Source organism: Diorhabda sublineata, chromosome 10 (genome assembly GCF_026230105.1).
Source record: "Diorhabda sublineata isolate icDioSubl1.1 chromosome 10, icDioSubl1.1, whole genome shotgun sequence".
NCBI classification, from domain to species: Eukaryota; Metazoa; Arthropoda; class Insecta; order Coleoptera; family Chrysomelidae; genus Diorhabda; species Diorhabda sublineata.
The window spans coordinates 18,355,444-18,377,030 of NC_079483.1; the positions used below are offsets into that span (position 1 = coordinate 18,355,444).

The window sequence follows — 21,587 nt, forward strand, 5'->3', positions numbered from 1 at the left end:
CAGATCTGGCCCCCCAGCGAAGAAACAATTGCTGGGACTGAAGCGATGAATAAAATCGATTTCTTAGTTAGTCACACGACTTATTGAGTGACGAGTGTTATGTATTCAACTTACCGAACCATGAATCAGAAGGTCCGTAGATGACTTTGTATCCCTTGATAACGCCGTTGGCGGATGTGAGCGGTGGGGAAACCCAAGACACTCTAATAGTTTGGGCTGTTAGTGTGGTGCAGGTGGCTTTCTCTGGGGGTTGTTCAGGAACACCTTCGGCGGTGTTTGCTTTAATTTCTTCTGCCGTAGGACCGGCTCCAACTTTATTAAACGCTTGAATTACTACAGAGTATTGTGTGTATGTTTTGAGGTTACAAATCTACAAAATAAAAAAAATATGTTTAACATTCGCAAATCTTCGATTTAGAAGGTGATATTCAATATTCACTGGAGGCCTCTGGTTATAGAAAAAAAAAAAAAAAAATGCACCGGCTACTGACCTCTTGAATAAAGAATAGTGGATATACCCTTCAAGAAATTATCAATAACTTGATTATAGGAATAGTCATGGTCGAATTAGTTATCAACGTGGATGATTGTGTCCCACTAAAAGTACCGTTGTTCATGGAAAAGTTCATCGTGCACTCGGCTTGAACCTTGTGTTAGTGCCGAGCACTCACAGGTGACATGGTTGGAAATTTCATCCTCCTTTATGCACCAGCGGCACCTCCGGATTATCCGTGATGCCCGTGGTGTTGAGATGGCATCTTAGATGACAGTGTCTGATTAACAGTCCGGTAACCGAGTCTATTTAGTCCGATTGACCGGGCACCTAAACGAGCTGGATCTTGCAGCCTCTTCACTCACGTGAAAATCGTTGATGTATGGGAAAAATTGTTTGGGTTATGTATAATACAGAGTTATTAGTAGATGATTACCTTCAAAGTGTGTTCCTTAGCTTCATCTTCCCTTTGAATTTCAACAGTTTCGAACAAATAAGGTTTATCAGCTCCCGCCAATTTATAACCGACATAATAACCTTGAATATCACCGTTCCAATGATCTCTCAACGGTGGTTTCCAAAACACGGCTAGGGAATGTTGATCTTCGGCTTCGACTCTTATTGCAGTCGGTGGTCCGCTTGGAGCTTCTTCGGCGGTTATGATAGTCACGGTATCGGAAGGATCACTGGATCCGATATCGTTTTCGGCGACAATTCTGATATGGTAAGTTGTAGCTGGACGTAAAGTGAAGATACCCGCTTCGGTTTGATCGCCTGGGATTAGTACTTTTTCGGAATTTTTGTCCCAACTACCTTTGCTCGGTTTGTATTCTATTAAGAACCTATCAAAGATAAATATATATATTTATAAATATATAAATACGATGTATGTACTCACTTCTTAATCGGAGAATTACCATCGTACGGCGAAACCCACGATAATTGGACCGTTTTTCCTGATTTATCCAAAACTTTGAGTCCGTACGGAACTTCGGGCACTTCTTGAATGATCATGTTGATGTTGGTGTCATCGCTACCGAAAGCGTTTGTTGCTACGCACGTAAATATAGCAGAGTCTCCTCTTTCGGTACGTTTGATACTTAAATCGGAGAGAACGCCACTGGGTAGTATTTGTTCTCTGATGGTATAACGATTATCGCCTTTAGGTTCGAGACGTTTGTTGTTTATGTTCCAAATGATACCGATCGGTTTTTCGCCTTTAGCTTCGCATTGTAGTACGGCCGGATCTCCCCTTCGGGATGTTTGGTTGCGATATTTAACGTCGAATTGGGGAGGAGCTAAAAAAATGTTAAAACAACATGCCGATAAAGATGAAGACAACAAAATATGATTCAAAACGAAACTGTTTTTTTGTTTAGTCCGCGGGGGTTAGTCTGCTAAACTAGCGCCTATTTATATAAAACGGATTTCCAGATCATTCGGATCTAGAAAGTATAAAAACAAAAACAAAAAAGCCTTATCAGAAATTGTCCTTATAAAACAAAACAAAGGATGCCGTTTTTATAACCGGCGCATTCTAGGAATTTTCCACCAAACTTTACATTCTATTTACATAATGGAACAGGACCGGTTTCACGATCGTAACTACAACGTCACAAATATTTCTATGCGTGTTATTTTTTTTTTTTAAACTTACCTTGAACACTAATCAAAATGACGGCCGATAATCCGGATCCAATTCCGTTGACGGCTTCGCATAAATAGTATCCTTCGTTTGTTTTTTGGATATTATTAATAGTTAAAGTGCCGTCCTCGACTTTAATATCCGGATTGTTCGGTTTGAAATCTTTGTAATCTCCAGGAGAAACACCTAAAGTAGATAAAATATTTTAAGAATCATATTATACAACATTTTACATAATTTCGTGCCTAGCCAAGGCTTGGCCCCTCAGCTTTAATCTTTCAATTATATATATGTGCAATTTGGGCAAATAAACCAAAATTACAGGAAAAAACAAAACTACGACAGCTAACAAGCGGTCGTGTCATTCAAGGCGGTTATTATCATCTCTAGGATGTTACAAAACTCTAACCGAGAGTCTCGAGACGCTGTCCAAAGAAAGAGTACGTCTCTCCAATTTTCGTACCCGTTGCAAGACAGCTTTCTGAACAGGTGGCTGGGAACCACCGGCACGCGTCATATCGACACCCTCTTCGGAGAGTCATCGAACGTATTGTCCATCGTAATCCATGAATTGTCCTTATTAAGCCATTGATTCCATTCATTGTGTTTAATAAAAATGTTTGTTGTTTTATTGAAATGAGTAAAAAAATACGTACCAGTAGCTCTTTTCCATGTCACAGTAGGTTTAGGAAAACCATCAGCTTTACATTCAACAACAGCGTCAGAACCTTGAGCAAAAGCTTTATCGGTAGGTTCTAATATCCACCTTGGTGGTACTAAAAATTATTAAAAACATTAATAACTTTATTCGTCAAAAACAAAGTTTGGAAACAACGTTGCTTTTCATTATAGAATGTCGTAACTTGCGATATTTTTCAATCAACATTTATTTTTTAGTTTTAGCCTTTAAATGAATAAAATTTACACTGAGAACAAAAAATATTTGTATTCTTCGAAGTAAAATGAAAAACAACATTTGATAATACCATTTTATTTTAAAAAAACTTAACTGAGTGACTTTTTTTTGTATTATAAAGACTTCGTTTGATTAGTCATCCACTTCCACTAAATTAGAGATCACAAATTGATTTGGATCGGATTCAAGACTATATAACTCGATGAGTATTGGATGACATCTTTCGAAGACGGTGACAATATATTTTTCTCGTCTTTCTCGAAAAAGTGAGTACGAGAGTGTAAGCCCTATTGCACTCTAGTAGGTCAAATGGTGCCTGCCTGTGGATATTGATCTTGAACTTCTGTAGTATGTAGAGTTCGGGAAATACGTGCCTCGGTAGCTGATTCCGCAGACTGGCACTTCTCCAAAGAAAGGAGTCCCGATATATTGACGTTCTGGGCGTCTCCAGGCGAACTCGTCGTTCATGAGCCACGTCTGACTATCTAGTAGGTCAGCGACCTTTCTTCTATGATCTAAGCCGTCTAAATTTCTCTGGATTCTTCTGTATTAAGTGGAACATCTTCAGGGTATGCTCGGAAGCCGAGCGCGACCATAGTTCATAGTTATCACAGTGTCTGGTCAGCACCTTGGTTTGAAACTTGTAACGTCACTGAGACTGCCCGTGCTTGAACTTTGCTATGTGCGTTGGGCAGACATTGTCTCCAGTTTCTTCATTCTATAATCACCAGCTGTATTTCGGATCTTCTTTGATGTCTACATAAAGATAGCGTCGTAGAGAGTTAAAAGTTTGGTTTCAATGGAACAGATCATTGTCAAGACAGACAATGGTGGCCCATTGACGTGTGCCTTGGTTTGTTTCATGCCAGGTGCGAAATAGACTTGGATTAAACCGAGTACCCAGGTACTCAAACGAGCTGGAAATTACATTAATCACCAGGTCTTGCCTCATTCACGAGATTTTTTCTTACGTCCCTTTCAATTTGGATTTTGATTGACAAGGCTGTGTTTTTATGTTGTTTTCGGTGAATCCCAGAGACGTTTCATTTTTTGACAAACCTTGTATACGATTCATAACGAATAATTGTGTTTTAGATTTTAGAACGTGTTATCGCGAATAACTTTTTAACTGTTTTTTATAATTCCAACGCGGGGGACATGTTGTATAATAAAATTCCAAGTTGTTTAATTTTTTTCCAAAATATAATAGTCACTCAGTCAGTTTTTCGCATGCAGTATTCAATATAGGAAAAAATGGAAATATTCCTTATATAATCTTAAAATAATGAAAAATATGCGTTCACGTAAATTTATTCTATTTTGCAATGGGACATTCTATATAAATATATTTCCATTTTACTATAAATATGTAGAGATACGTACTATATTCAGTTTATCTTTGATATCTTTAAAAAATTAAATGAAAGTGAAAGATTGTAATTCTTGGTGTCCACAATTTTTTTTTTGAATTTTTTTATAGATAAATTTGCTTATTAAAACCCGCCTATTATTGATAAAAGATAAAATAATATCGTACGTACACTTTGGTTATTTTATTGCAAACAAAAATAAATAAAAATTAGTGACAACTCAAAATAAACATGCAAAAAGTTACAAACTAAAAGATAGATGAAAAAAAGTGCTGGGAAGGGGGTTAAAAGGATATCCTAAAATCCCAGCTAACAGTAAAGGATGAAGAGGAAGTTGCGGGTGATTTCGCTGGGATTTATCCACCATTTTTAAAAAATTCTTGTTAAATTTCGGTGCATACATGAACAGTTTAGTGACATTAGAATTTTTAGACCAAGAACGATGGATAAAAACGACCCAATCGGCAGATATAATTAGAGATAAATAACAAATACTTAGATATGATGAAAATACGTAAATAGGATCGATTTTTTATTTCAATCCACGATATCTAATCTTTGAATTTATTAATTTTAAAAGTCTGAGGACCGTTTATCGCTTTTTGAAGGGTCCAATCCACTAGCAATCTTGGTAAATCATGTTTTCGTTAGTGAGTCTTGCCTAAATAGTTTCTCACACGCCCTACGCATCAACGATCATTTCACAATATTGAAACCGACAATAAATGACTATTCAGACTCACCATAATACCCCTCTTGAAGTCCTACTGGGCCTCCCACCCTTGGATCTAGTAATATAATTCGAAGTCACGAGGACGGCATACAGAACTGCAGGGTAAATCAACTGGCCACGCAAAAATCTGGTGGGCAGCGACCAAATGACGCTTAAGACCGTTAACAATAAGAGTTTGAATTTGATAGTTCACTCCAAACCCGCGATATTGAATATTGGACCAATCTGGTACACGGACGGCTCCAGGAGGAATGTCTTGGTCGGACACCACAAAATTAACGTTTGTGGAAAACACTACCGTCTTCCAAGCCAAGGTATTCGCCGTGATGGAATGCGGTCGCGCGATATTCAATCGACGCAACAGGAAAAACAGTAATTTGCTCGGATACAAGTCATAACGACCTAAAGAGTGTGCTCTAGGCTAGTGCTGGAGTGCAATAAAGTCCCAAAAAGTCCTGTGAATGATGGCTGTAAGATCCAGCTCATTACCCAGTGACTCAGGCAACAACGAGGCGGACTTACCCGCCTGACTGGGATCGGCGGACTCACCGATGGGTTCAGAACTCTTCCTTGGGATAGTTATCGCGTCTTTCAACGGTCTGCTTGCAAAGTGAGGTCGGCAGAGATGGGTAGATACAAACAAAGACACACATGGATGGACCTTGTGCGTGTCATACTAAACAACTGCTCCAACTAATTAGTGATTGGACTTTCAACGCCTTCTCCAATGCCCAGCACTGACACGAGCGTGGTTTAAACACTTGGTCAAGCCTCACAGCTTGCCTAATGACATCGAAGGGCTCTCACCATAACACGTAACATTTCGAAAAAATCCACAGATTTCAGCTGCTGTTTGGAAGATGGTACAACTTAAATTTGATTTGTAGTGACCTCTATTAGTCAAACTAGATATCTGTTAGATTGTTCTGTTCCGATGGAACATGGTGAAATGAAATCCAAATCGACTTTTTCAACAAATAGACACAATTAACTCAAACTTGTGTATACATGTGGTATTAGGTTCCAATGCTTATAATTTACTTTTTTTTTTTAATTAAATTATGGTATCAACACTTATCTTATTTTGGTAAAAAGGGTAAATTGCACGAATTTACACCTATCCTTTGATTTACACGGTGTAAAACGAAAAACCTGAAGTTTTTATAATCGAACAATAGGTGGCAATAATCAGTTGCGGCAACACTGTATTTGTGAACATTACGGTCTGTTATTGCGGTAATTTAGCAATTGATTGAGTAAGTTGTTGATAGTGAAGCATGTTTGTGCTTGTTTAAAATCGGAATCATGTTTATCAAGCCAAAATTTCGATTCAATAGTATTGTTTTGCTAAAAAGCGAAGCCTCATCAATTTTTATCCATATTTTCTAAATAATAAAATTGCTTCGCTCAAAAATTCTGTAATCTGTCAAATGTTTACACGCGTCTTTGGAAGGTTAGTGCAAATAATATGGATTTAATACTAGTAGTGCCATCTATGTATCCCTTGGTATAAAGACACCAAAGAAGTTGTGTTCTTTGGCGCAGCTTAAATATCTTTTGACATCGGGGACAAAGAAGTGGTGAGACCATTATTTGAAGGTATTGGCAGTGACTCATGCTTTTCAATTAGCCATCCGGTAAACATACTTTAATTTAAACGGACCAGCCAATCCAAAATAAGTGTTATATGATTTCTTATTGCATTTTTTTTTTCATAATAACCAGCATTGAAGACTCGATCAGAAGTTTACGAGTCGGTGGCATTTCATTTTTAGGTTATGTAAGTGAGTGTTAAATGTTTTGAGCCTTGCTTGCAACAGCATTGGTATAAATCGAACCACATTTCATTAAAATTTTGATTTTATTAATGATTAATTGGTACAAAAGTAATTTATAAGCATTGGAGCTCCGATACTCCATAGAATAATTGTATTAGTTCTTTATCTCTAAGTAACCGATTTTTATTCGTGTATAATCATGACATTTCGTGATATTAGAATCGAGCATATCCTCCACAGTTTCCATCGACAAAGAGACTTATATTAATAAAATAATAATCAATAATACCGTAGACGTTCAAAGAAGCGGTAAAAGAAACGGATCCAGCTTTGTTGGCGGCGATGCAAGTGTAATTGCCAGCTTGAGATTCCGTTACCGAATCGATCAATAGTAAATTAGCTTTTTGACCGATTTTCGTGGTACTAATAACGTTTTGGGGATCTACATAACGTCCCTGAAAACTCCAAGATATGTTAAGGGGCGTATCTCCTTCAGTGACGAGACACGTTACTTGAGTCGTTTGCCCCGAATAGATCGCCGATGTGCCAAAACTGAACGGGGCTATGTGAGGCAACACTGGAAGAAAAAAATAAAGGAAATCGAACTGGAATTGTGTGAAATGCGTCCCGTACTACTTTCTTTTCGATATGTTTAAGATGATAAATTATTAAGTCACTTAATTTTACGTAGTATTTTATTTATTTATGTTTTGTGTGATTGTTTAAAGGTTAAGAATATCGAGTGTCCGCGTAGACAGAAAAACCGTTCGGTGTTATTTGTTGTCGATTTGCGTCATAACCTCATTGTTTGTTTTCTACTGTCGGAAATACTGCAGAAAGGTTGGTAGGATGCTGGATGGTAGATACCTGCCCGACGGCCACCCAGCAATTTATAAACCTCTAAGCATCTAACCACCTAGCGTATATCCACCCATATCAGTCATGTTTGATGTTCCGTCCTAATAGCCCGACGAAAATGGAATAAAAAGTGATTAGATACTCTAGTACGCAACCCCCTTGTGACCATCTATCATCTTGCAGTGTGGCTTTACCTTATGGGTTATTTATAAGTTAATTTTCGATGTGCAAAAATTCCAGACCTAACAAAGAAACCCTTTTTTTCCCATAATCCTTTTCAACTTTGAAAATCGTTTTTTTTTTAAATCTAGACCTTAATTCAGCGATCGTTAACTAAAATAGGCGATTACGTATGCAATAGTCTGATCAAAATCACTGTCTGTGAACTTTGAGGTTAGGAAACAGGCAAAAGTCGCTAGGAACCAGATCTGGTGATTACGGCGGGTTGTCAACTAATTCGAGAAACTTTTTTTCTTCAAATTCGATCGTTTTTTTTTTAAATTTCTTCCTGTACCTTATCAAGTAATATTGTGTAATACTTTTCTGTTTTACCTTTTCGAAAGTCATTTTCACAAAAACATAAACTAAATGTCCAAAATGATCGAAATTTTAATGTAAAACAGTCAACGCTTGCGCAAATATATTTCCCAATGTATTGACATCTTCGGGTCGTAAATTTTTCAGTCAACCCTCGTAGTTTCCTCTACAGGGGCTTAATAAAGTAGATTCTTATATACAGTTTGTCCACGTAAGTTGGCGGCATATGGGACACAACTTTTTTATTATTAATTTTACGAAAAAAAGTTATTCTTTATAAAAAGTTCTGCGTGATCCAAAACCTAAAATTCAATCATCAGATGTTAAATTTTTTCAGTCGTATACGAGGTTTGTCAAAAAATGTAATTTTTGTTCTATAGTAAAGTACTTTTCTTTTTGACAATATCGAAAATTGTTGTAAAGAAAAGATGTTTAGAATTAAAAATAGCTTTCAAATATGTAACATTGTTTATTTTCATTGAAAAAATATTTTTTACTGCATTTTCTTTACGATTACGTAGGAAATTTAGATTATTAATGCATTGAATTTATCAATTATAAATATTTTTTTAATGTAAATAAACAATTTGAAAGCTATTTTTAATTCTAAACATCTTTTCATCACAACAATTTTCGATATTGTCAAAAAGAAAGGCACTCTAGAGCAAAAATCATATTTTTTAACAAACCTCGTATACGACTGAAAAAATTTAACATCCGATGGTTGAATTTTAGGTTTTGGACCACGCAGAACTTTTTATAAAGAATAACTTTTTTTCGTAAAATTAATAATAAAAAAGTTATGTTCCATATGCCGCCAATTTACGTGGACACACTGTATATATAAAGAGATTCGTTGGATATTATTCATGTCACGGAAGGTATTTTATTAGGTTTGGTCCTGATTCTCATATGCGTAAGTTCAGAATTATTTTAGTATCTATTCAAATACATATAATGGTTTTTAAAACAAAATGTCGTCGCCCACATAGTTGATTAATAAGTTCTCCAGATCAAAGGAAAACCGCAGAAAACATGAGCCAGTGATACAAATCATAAAAAGGTATTTCTAATATTCATAAGTGAATGAAAAAAATAATGAATTTTTGTTTTGCCTCGCGCATTTTTATATAAAAAGAAAACTTCTGAAGACGAATTATCTGACTAATAAAAAATTAATATGAGGATTGATTTAATGAGAATTTGGGCGCAGGATGCAGTATCCACATCAAGAATTTTGCTACCAATTACTTCCTATTTACCACCAAGTGACTATTTCGTGATTAGAAATGGTTCAATCGAACAAGATTTGACTATACGTAATTTGATAAACTTTTTTTTGGATTGTAACGTTCTTAATCGTATACTGCGTTTGTTCGAACATTTTCCTGTCTACGCGGATGGAGTTGCAAGCTACGAAAACAACGATTTATCCCTTTCTAACCGTTAACTAATAATTCTGTGGTGAAAACATTTTCCCCCGCTGCATTTTTAGCGTGGCAACTGTAGTTTCCAGCGTTGGAATGCGATACAGATTCGATCGTGACCATCGAACTTCTCTTTCCTCCTTTCGATACAATTATTTCTGGATATTTACCGATATCGTCACCGTTTAGTTTCCAGTCTATTGTTATAGGTAAATCTCCTACAGCTACCAAGCAATTTATTTGGGCGTACTCGCCAGAATGCAAGGGATTATCCTCGAAATAAAACGGCGTGATGCGAGGAGATACTGTCGAAAGAAATATTAGGTCAGATAGATTAATTAAGAATCGATAGATTTTTTATATACGGGGTGTTTCGAGACTTGATGCAAAAAGTTCGGGAGTGAGCTGCAGGCTTTTAAAGTTGAAAAACCAAAACTTAATGGGTTTAAGTCCAATAGGGACTCGACAATTTTGAATTTAGTTTGTGAACGCGCCTTTTCACTCAATATCGAACTGTCACTGTCCGTTTATTCAGTAGACATATAACCTTTTCATCATTGTGTTAATTCTCGACCTAGCAGACAGGCAGTAACAAGTTTAGTGAAAAAGTTTGAGTCTACATATTCGTTGTGTGATGTTGTCGTGCCAGTGAGACTACGAGTTGGTCGAAGTGTCGAAAATATCGCTGCCGTTGAAACGTCCGTAGCAAATGATTCAATTCAATCAATATCCAAGAGTTGGGCATCCCCAAGACCACTTTATGGCGAATTTTGCGCAAGGATCTTGCTTTACAACCATACAAGATTAGGCTCACTCAAGAATTGAAGCCGATGGACAATTCGTAGCGACGTACATTCTCCGATTGGGTTCTGGAAAATATGGGCTCAATTGGTTTGTCATTGAACAAAATATGCGGTATTGAACGGGTGAAAATCCACATGTGCTTAATGGAAAACCACTTCATCCACAAAAGATAACTGTTTGGTGCCGGCGGCTTCATAGGGCCATACTTTTTCGTCGACGTTTGTGGTCGCCACGTTACTGTGAATGTTTATCGTTATGGCGCCGTGATTATCGATTATTTTTGGCCCGAATTGGAATATATGGACTTGGACAGCATGTGGTTTCAACAAGATGCCGCCACAAGCCCCATAGCACTCGTTAAAATCGATTTATTGAAGTTTGATGAGCGTGTTATCTCAAGAAATGGACCAGTCGATTGGCCGCCTCGTTCTTGCGATTTAACGCCTCGAGATTTTTTTCATTGGTCTATCCTAATAAGCCGCCGACGTTGGACAAACTCAAAGCTAACATTGAACGAGAAATAGCAGCCGTTTCGGCCGAAATGTGTGTGGCCGATTCATGGAAAATTGGGTTCAGCGAATCAACCGCTGCAAACGTGCCCGCGGTGGCCATATGACCGAAATCGAGTTTCATTCATAAATGTCTTGAATGTACTTCAACCCGATAATAAAGTTTTTGAAATATCTCAAATGGTTTTCATTTTATTTTGAAAAAAAGTTGTCAAGTCCCCTTATTGGGAAATCACTTATAATTGAGTATATTTTCTAAATTATACATTCGAATATTATGGTTTTTTAATGGATGGTTACGTATGTCCACGGTGTGTTTGACGAAGGCCAAATGGTTAACAATCCGTAACTTTTACAAAGACAACACCTGTACAATCTAAAAATAATATTCGTTTAACTCGATAAAATTTATGGATTAGGAGATTTTTACATCGTTGTACATCCCAAGGAAACTGTTTAATGTCCTTTCATTATGCATTCTCCAACGTTGTAATTTTGTTAGTCTCAAATCGCTTGCTTCGAATTGAAGATCATATGAGTTTCGACTATAAGGATAATCAAGTGTTTCCGTTTAAATAATAGTCCCACGGCGACAAATCGGGGCTATAAAGAGGGTTTTCCAGTGTTTCCAAACTCAAATCGTTCAACGTTTCAATTTCTTCTCTTCCAAAAACACGGTGCACAACACCTTTGAAGCTGACAGTGTAACCTTCGTCTTAATTAGCACGCCTTCGCCTTTCTTCCTACATAGTCGCGCGTTTACTCTCCGGAATACAGTGATGTCTTCTGTTCGCTGCAGGAGACGCGTTCCAACTTCCCAACTTGTGAATTTCTGCTGCAAATTCAGATGTCTTGGTACCCATCTGGCCGAAATTTTGCGTTGATGTCCAATTCTTCAGACGCGTATCGCGTTCAGTACTGCGTCCGTCTTTCAAAATTAGGTTTTCCAAATCCTGATTGGTAATAGTCATACGCTCCATACTTGGAGATGCACTCATCTCCGAATTGCTCGATAAGTTTCTGCGGATTTTTCATTATCTTTGATTAAAAAATGGTTAAAGATGTATTGCGCAATAGGCACTATATATTATTGTAATATTTGCGGCTATTACAAAATTTTCTTCCGGAATACTTCAAATCAGTCGATACCGTTATGAACCAGGATTTAAATTCACTTGAATCGCCTGGATTACCACCTCACACCACACACCACTTTAATCAACCTCGACTGTGCAATGGAACAAGACTGGTTGTAAAGATGACGATGAATAACGTCATTGAGGCAATAATCATAAAAGGAAAATACAAAAAAAGAGGATGTTAGATCCCGCATATTCCGATGATTTCAACGGATTCACCATTCGATTTTAAAAGCCTTCAATTTCCGGTACGTCTGGACTTTGCGATGACTATAAATAAATCGCAAGGCCAGTCGTTGGAATCAACTTGGGAGTTTACTTGTTTACGCACCACAAAACAAGTCAATTCGTTATTTTTATTGCTATTTTATACGAAAACGTTAAACGTCATTATCAGTCCATTATTTCGGTAGTAGGGAAAGACCCAGAAAAGGAGGAGAGAAAAGACTTCTCCGATTTTGCATAACTACGTCAAAAATTTTTTTGTTTCTGACAAATCTAAAGTGAAACATACAAATTCATCTAAAAACTAGTAGATACCGTTAACTTGCAAAGAAGCAGAATGACGTGTAACCCCAGCTTGATTTTTAGCGGCGCACGCGTAAATTCCGCTATGGAATTCTTGCACCGATTCTATTGAGAGTTGCGTAATACGTTTACTGGACCGTGTTACCGATACGCCTTGCAAATTATCCATAGGTTTGCCGTTGAACGTCCATTTTATTCCTATCGGGACGTCTCCCTTGTTAACTGTACAAAAAACTGTGACCATATCACCGGAGTTGACGGGAGCGTCCCCGAAATCGAACGGCGTAATTTGAGGAGGTACTGCAAGGTAAATTCAAGGCACTTACTACTATACTAGTGAGGGTGAGAAAATTAACGAAATCATTAAAAAAAAAAAATGTTATTTTCAAAATGGAATATGAAATTATTTGTTTTCTGATTAAATCATATTGGATAAATTATAGTTGCAACCGATCAAAGTAATTTAAAATTGCGAAAAGGTAGGTCATTAGTTGAAATCTTTTTTCAGAAAAAGTTACAAATTTTGTCATGAAAATGGGCACGTAACTTATAGTAAAAAATTTTTGTATTCAAAAAATCAAATCTTCGTTTATACTTAACCCATATTTTGGTTAAAAATTTGAATCGTCCGTCAACATACGCTTTTTTGAGTAACGAAAAATTAGCAGTCATAAATCAACTAAATCGAAGAATTTCACTGAATTATTTGTTGCTAATTAATTGATTAACAATTAATTTTGTTTTTTGATTCAAAAATAAGATTATTTGTAAATTTTTGGCGACGGATTTTGCTATTATAACTGTCATCGTCATCAAAATCAATAACAAAGTAAAAAAAACTAGAAATATATAAATAGATCATCATTTTTGTGAAAAATAGATGTTTCATATAAAAAGACAGTCTTAATTTTGGAAGTATTGCCCATTGTATTCTTTGGTTTTAACCCAATGTTCAGCAAACTCATTGAATCCTTCGTAAAACCATTCCTCGGGCTGAGAAACAAAAATTTATCGCACTGCCTCTTTTTCAACAGCCTCTTTGGATTCAAATTTTTTCCCACGCTAAAATTTCGCCATAGTCCGCAGTTGGATGTAGTAGGAGTTCAATACCACCAAGTTGTTTCCAGCTCGTCATTCTTGAGATGTTGTTGTCCATGAATCTATCCATCTTTTTGGAGGTGTTCCTAAAGGCTTACGGTGCGATCTTTCCTAATCTTTCTCTGGTCATTCTATCCACGTGTTCGTTCCAAACTCTTCAACCTTCAAGTCCCCATCTGATTATGTCTTCCACCTCACATTCGTGTCTTATGTCTGTGTTTATCTTTCTGTCTCTTAGCGTTTCATATGTTTCTGAGTATTTTCATTTCTGTTGTTCGAATATGGGTCTAACGCATATTTTAACTTCTGATCTGATTCCGCGTGAATAAAATAATCTTCAATCTTCAGACTTAGATTTAAATTTCCTAGTAATTTTCACGAAAAATAAGGCCGATGTCTTTTCATATTGTTGCTGAATCTATTGCCTTATTAGCAACCGATTCTCCACGGCCTCAAAGGCATTTTGAAAATTCGATTTTGGAAAATCGGCTAGGGTGCCAATCAGCAACTTAATTAATTCATTAACCATAATAATTAGCAACTGATTTGATCGTGAAAAGCGACTAAACATAAGTATATGAAAATTTATTTTTGTATGATTAATTAGCAACTGGCTATTGTCATTTGAAATAAATATTGACGTAATTAATTAAATATCGGTCGTGACAACAAAATTTATTAGATTATTAGATATTAGTTAGCAAATCAAAATGAGCAGACAGAAAAAACAATTAGCGCGAAATTGAGAGCTAATTAAGTGCCAATCAAATGAAGTAGAATACTTTCATAATTAAATGTTAATTGATGCCAATTAAATAGAGAGAAAATTAATTTTTTGCATTTAATTAGCATTTAATTATCTATTGATTTTGCACATTTAATATGGCACTTAAGTGGTATATTTATTAGCAACTGTTAGCAACTAATTTTCCCCCATAGCCGAGTTAATTAGCGATTTGTGATACAAGTGTCAATAAAATTGTTTGGTAATTAATTAGCAACAAAATCTCAACAACAATCAGCAACAATTCGTGAATCTCAATTTAATTTTTACCAATAAATTAAGATAGCATCAATAGATTTAGTATTTGATTAACTTTCACTGCAAGTTTTTCCTCAATCTTCATATAATTTTCAAAATTTCATTTTCCATTTAAAAAATTTGTGAAAATACCGCCAAAAAGCAAACAGAAGAAACAATCAAACGACAAAATAAAACAAATAACCATTCACTTGTAGTCTGGACGAGAAACAAGTGTGGCTAAGTCGATTTTTGGCATGACAAGTATAGTTTCCGGCATGGCCGTAAGACACAGAATCGATGGAGAGGATGGAGCTTTTTTTCCCCACAGTAGTAATAGAAATATCGGAAACTGACTCGATATCGGTATCGTTAAAAGTCCACGATATCGTTATCGGTAAATCTCCTTCGATAACGAAACACTGAATCTGTAGAGACTGTCCGTATTGAGCTGGAGAATCTCCGAAATTGAAGGGAGCGATCTTTGGTGGAACTGGAAAGGATTAAAAACAGAAATAAGGATTAAAATTAATCAATAACCGTTGACTTGCAGTTCCGACGTCGATCTGGTTTCGCCAGCGTTATTTTTTGACCTGCAGGTATAATTTCCGGCGTGGTTATACGTCACCGAATCGATTGCTAGAAAGGAAGTTCTTTTTCCTACTGCCGATACTGATATATCCGAGTAGGTCTCGATCGGTTGGTTGTTCAGTAGCCAATCTATAGTGATGGGCGTATCGCCTTCGAACGCAGTGCACGACACTTGAACAAACTGACCAGAGTGGATAGGAGCGTTACCGAAATCGAACGGAGTTATTTGAGGAGGCACTGCAAACAAACTATTTTTTTAATAAAGAAAGTTTGATACAATGGCCTTGACGAAGAATGACATATAGTGAGAAATAGCGATCCGTTGTAGCCTTGAAAAAAGAATGAGTCATGACGATCTTGGAAAATAAAAAACTGATACCATAGACAACTTAGCAAGCTATGATGGCCTTGACGAAGAATGAGCTATGAGTTACATGGCGGCATTAAAATATAGCGTGTTATAAGGTCTTAAAGGGGCAACAGAGCAATAGTAGACTTGAGAAATAACAAGTTATTATGGCCTTGATGAAGAGTCATTTCGCGCCGAAGAAACAGCCAGTGAAGAGCGATAATAATTAGCATCGATACCACAAAAAAAGCAATTTATAATGGCCTTGATAACGAATAGGCAATTGATAAATGAGAAGCTTGTATGGCATTGAGAAATAACAAGCTATTATGGCCTTTATAAAGAGCCATTTTGCGTTCAAGAAATAGCCAATGGCCTTGGTAACGAATAGGCAATTGATAAATAACAAGCTTGTATGGCATTGAAAAAAAAACGAGCTATAATGGCCTTGAGAAGTGGCGAGCTATGATAGCCTTGACAAAGAACGAGTTATGACGGTTTTGAGAAATGATGAACTTTGATATCGCATAAAAATAGGAAGCTATAGAGGCCTTGACAAAGAAATAGCAATTGATAAAAATGACAAAATTGGGAAATAACGCCTATTATGGTCTTGAGATATAGTCAATTATGATAGCCTTGGAAAAGAATGAGCAATAGCGTGTTATAAGAGCCTTAATAGCCAGTGGCCTTGGTAAATGAGCTATATTGAGATGGTCATAACAAAGAATTAACCATTATGGCCTTGACAAATAGCAAACTTTGATGAATAATTACCAATAATTGTTTTGGCAAATAAAAATCTGTTGTGGCATTATAATATAGCAAACTATAATAGCCTTAGAAGTAGCGAATTATGATGACCTTGACAAATACTGAACTGTGATGCATTGAAAAATATTGAGCTGTTGTGACCTTGAGAAATATCGAGTTATTATGGCCTTGGAAAGATTTTATCTAATAAGGCATCAAATAAGAAGAACTGGGAATGAGTTATAGAGGCTATTACCGATAAATATTTTCCATTTCATGGGAAACGTTTATATACACAAACAAGTAAAAGTTTTTATTAATATTGGCTGTTTGTTTATAAAAAAATCTACGTCATCGAATTAAGAATGTTCCCAAATAAGTAGCTGTCATTGATATGTCATATAAATACTATTTATTAATAATATAGCTTATCAATAGATGGCCTAGCAAATTACATGAATCATTGTTCTGAAAATATTTGTAAACCGATTTCCATTTCATGATTACCAATCCGCCGGATATTGAAGATTTAGAGGAGCTGGTCGGGGATGGATAATGAGGAAAAACAGCAAAAACTAATAAATTATCTACTAAAAATCACCGTTGACGTGTAATTCCGTTGTGAATGTTGCTACACCAGCTTTATTTTTAGCTATACATGTATAATTTCCAGCTTGTTTATAGCTAACTGATTCTATTTCTAGCGAAGAGGTTCTCTTTCCAACTGGAGTTACGGAGATCTGTCCAAAATTTCGTAAAGAATCTCCATTTAATTTCCATTCTATTCCTATTGGAAGATCTCCTTCGGTCACTGAACACGATACTTGGACGTATTGTCCAGAATGAACGGGGTTGTCTTCGAAATAGAATGGAGTAATGCGCGGTACAACTAAAGCAAAATTACGGATTCTAATTAATAAAATTCCCATTAGAATTATTGAGGTAAATAACACGCTTTATGGTTCCTAGTCGTGTAGGTTTCATTATTGTTCTAAGATAAATATTAAAATTAAAGAAAACCATCTAATTTCAAAATTCTGCGTCTAATATACCAGATAATAAAGGAAGTAGCTTTCTACTTGTCAAAAATAAGTAACGACTTCATATTTTGGATCAGAGCCATGACTTATGAGATGCCATAATAACGAACTGATCCGATAGCTAAAGGATCAGATCGACTTTTACTGGAGAAACACTCCAGGTCTAACACGATCCAAAAGATTTGTAACCATAAAACTATGAGCAAGCCATAGAGACGTCAGAGGTCATAGTATGCCACAATTTCAGCAAAAGGTTTATACACCTCTTCTTGAAGATGGAACTACACGATCGACAATCCAAATTTTTTCTTTGGATATGGATGTAGAGTTGCTGGAAAGCCGAAACGACTCCCAAACAATCTAATCTCTGTATGACTAAAGTCTAAGTACAAAATAAAAATTTTATAAGACGGCCGTTGCCGAAGTATTATTTCAGCTCTCAACAGCGTTGCCAACACATTTCAGATCATTCGACTTTCGCAAGTACCGCACCCGCCAAAATGTAACTTCGATACCAAATTGAAACAGGACTGTCTTCACGGTCTATATGATTTGACGAGTTTGCTTGAAAATATCACCGTATGAATCAATAATATCAATAAACTTTCCAATTTTACCGAACGGGAGATTTGGTAGGGAAAGTGAAAGAACTAATTGAATGAAAAATATAAAAATATTAATAGTACCCTTGACGATAAGCTCGGTAACGTAAGTAGATATTCCCGCTTTGTTTTCCGCTAAACAAGTGTAATTTCCCGATTGTAATTCCGTTACGGCGTCTATAGTCAATACAGAAACCTTTTTTCCGAAATTTCCGACATTATAACCGGGATTTTCCTCTATAGGTTTTCCGTTAAATAACCAAGAAAACTTTACTGGTAAATCCCCTACGTTTATACTGCATTGTACTGTCGTGGATTCGCCTAAAAACAACGGTTCTTCTCCAAAGGAAAAAGGCTGAACTCGCGGCAAAACTATAACAAAATGTTCTATTGGGCGAAATATTCAATTTTAACAGTCAAATTTAATAATAAAATCCGACAAAAACACGAAATTAATATAAATATCTCAATAAGAATTTCTTTAACTAAGACATCTTCAGAATTCTCCAAAACTTTGTATCTCCCACGGTAGTTTCCGCAAAAACTAGCGGTCTAGTAGAAATTAGCAAAATAATACGTATATATTCATCTTCTTTAGGTAATTTTTTCAAAATTTCCAGTAACTTATCATGTCTACTGTATTAATTGCTTTTTCAAAATCGACAGCACATCTTTGAACCAGCAACAATCCAGTTATCAAAACCAAAATGAGTTTTTTTGATTTCTTCTTCAAGTACAGATAATGAAAACCTATTTTATGTTTTAAGCAAAGGAGTATACCTGTCCCCTTGGTTTCAATATGTCCTCTTTCTCAAGTTGTTTCCCCGAATCCCCCGCCTAGTTAAACAATATATCTGGTGGAATTTCCTTCAGACTTTTGCACCTTGGATCTATTAAAACAATACACGGATTGGACTACAGATTATGGAAACCTACTTCGGGTGTTTAAGCAAAGAAGCCTTGTTTTCTCGATTTAGATGTCCTTTTACCCCCCAAGTTGTTTCCCCGAACCACCAGCGAAGTTATACAATATATCTGGTGGAATTTCCTTCAGACTTTTGCATCTTGCGTCTATGAAGAACAATACACGGATTGGACTACAGATTATGGAAACCTACTTCGGGTGTTTAAGCAAAGAAGCCTTGTTTTCTCGATTTAGATGTCCTCTTTCCCCCCAAGTTGTTTCCCCGAACCACCAGCGAAGTTATACAATATATCTAGTGGAATTTCCTTCAGACTTTTGCATCTTGCGTCTATGAAGAACAATACACGGATTGGACTACAGATTATGGAAACCTACTTCGGGTGTTTAAGCAAAGAAGCCTTGTCTTCTCGATTTAGATGTCCTCTTTCCCCCCAAGTTGTTTCCCCGAACCACCAGCGAGGTTATACAATATATCTGGTGGAATTTCCTTCAGACTTTTGCATCTTGCGTCTATGAAGAACAATTCATGGATTGGATTACAGATTATGGAAACCTACTTCGGGTGTTTAAGCAAAGAAGCCTTGTCTTCTCGATTTAGATGTCCTCTTTCCCCCCAAGTTGTTTCCCCGAACCACCAGCGAGGTTATACAATATATCTGGTGGAATTTCCTTCAGACTTTTGCATCTTTTATCTGTGAAGAATAATTCATGGATTGGATTACAGATTATGGAAACCTACTTCGGGTGTTTAAGCAAAGAAGCCTTGTCTTCTCGATTTAGATGTCCTCTTTCCCCCCAAGTTGTTTCCCCGAACCACCAGCGAGGTTATACAATATATCTGGTGGAATTTCCTTCAGACTTTTGCATCTTTTATCTGTGAAGAATAATTCATGGATTGGATTACAGATTATGGAAACCTACTTCGGGTGTTTAAGCAAAGAAGCCTTGTCTCCTCGATTTCGATGTATCGTCTTTCCCAAGATGTGCTCTCGAATTTGTCGCACAATACATGTAGTGGAGTTTCTTTCCCAACTTTGCATCTTGGATATTTGGAAACTTTTGCCTTATGCCTCTGCCCGGTAATCAGTCTGAGCTGATTCGTTTTTGAATGACGCTGTCCTTTAGTACCTTTTTTACTCTATGAAACGGGTATTTGAGTGTCGTATGTCTTGTGTATAAGGATAAAAGGGAGTTTTGCGAAAGGATTTTAAATAAAATTAATTAAAAATAACGAGTGAAAATATGTTCCATATACCCTTGACTAATAACTCTGCTGTATGACTTGATACGCCCGCTTTATTCGTAACTATACACGTATAATTTCCAGCGTGCTGCCAACTAACAGATTCAATGTTCAAAACCGAACTTCGAGATCCGAAACTTCCAATATTAATTCCATTTTTCTTGGAAACCGGTACATTGTTGAACATCCAAGCGAAAGTCATCGGAGCGTCTCCTTTACTAATTGAACACGAGACTTGCGCCATATCTCCTGAGTTTACTTCTTCTTCGAAACTAAAAGGTGTAACGTGGGGGAGAACTGAAGATGAAAATATCAAAGATAAACCTCTAGCTGAGTTCAATAGAATTAATACGGCAGTGATTATAATCCAATCAAATTATCATACAAAAAGCGTTTTTTAATCATTTAGACCACGCAGCAGTAACAATTCTGCAGGTATAACTGCGATAATTAGATCAAGTATCGTCCGTCGTGGCACATAGACCTCAAACATCTTACAACAAATAAAAAAAAAGTACCAAAGATGCTGAATAATGTTCAGTAACATTGCAGACTGTTTACAAGTGATATCACCGATTGATAATCTATGAAACATCGTTACTTGTCACAAGTTTTCGATCGCCAAAAGTTTTTATGTCTGTGTACGCCTGCTTTTTCGCCAGATTTAGTTCCGTGCGAGATCTGGATCTTTCCGAAAACAAATAAGTGCCAAAATTGATATTGGGAATCTCACTACAGAGGATATGAAAGCGATTCTAAAAGAAACTCTTTCCAGAAATGTTTCCAGTTTGATAAAACTTTGTTTATCACTTAAAGATGTACCAAAACTATGACTATAACCTTGCGCAGCGTTTTTTGGTGTGGAAAGGCATTAAAAACACGGGAATTCTTCGGCGTTCACGAAATCAATTCGTTGGTGAGTGCCTGAATAGGTATGCTGGCGATAGAACAACTCATTTTGGAGTAAAAAATTGGTTGCCAAACTTTGATCAAACATTTTTGCGGTTGGAATTTTTTCGCCGCTTGCTGACAGAATACAGGGCGGAGGAGGACGGTTATTTAACGCGAATCTTTACTATAGACTAAACATAAGTACACGAAGTGTTGAGGAAGAGGGAGGAAGTCAAAGCGAAGACAACCAGGAACCCGCTTACCGGTCGAAATCGAGGAGAATTCCAGATCGAAGTGCGATTCTTCTCCAGGATACTAGAAGGTTCCTCTACGGTCC

At 36.5% G+C, this 21,587-nt stretch overlaps 1 protein-coding gene across 6 annotated transcripts in view; it reads right to left on the reverse strand.

The window, feature by feature from the left end:
* The window catches only part of LOC130449915 (cell adhesion molecule Dscam2), a 193,948-nt gene that overhangs the window by 26,832 nt on the left and 145,529 nt on the right, over positions 1-21,587 (reverse strand). For 5 of the 6 annotated variants that reach the window (XM_056787995.1, XM_056787996.1, XM_056787998.1 and 2 more), the window contains 6 exons: positions 7,225-7,512; positions 2,795-2,914; positions 2,151-2,324; positions 1,392-1,791; positions 930-1,335; positions 115-370 (listed from right to left, as the gene is read on the reverse strand). In XM_056787995.1, coding sequence (XP_056643973.1) covers positions 115-370; positions 930-1,335; positions 1,392-1,791; positions 2,151-2,324; positions 2,795-2,914; positions 7,225-7,512 — 1,644 coding nt within the window. Of the gene's footprint in view, positions 1-114; positions 371-929; positions 1,336-1,391; positions 1,792-2,150; positions 2,325-2,794; positions 2,915-7,224; positions 7,513-9,774; positions 9,946-12,902; positions 13,038-21,587 lie in introns of all 6 variants that reach the window. The other variant, XM_056788001.1, reaches the window with a different exon arrangement.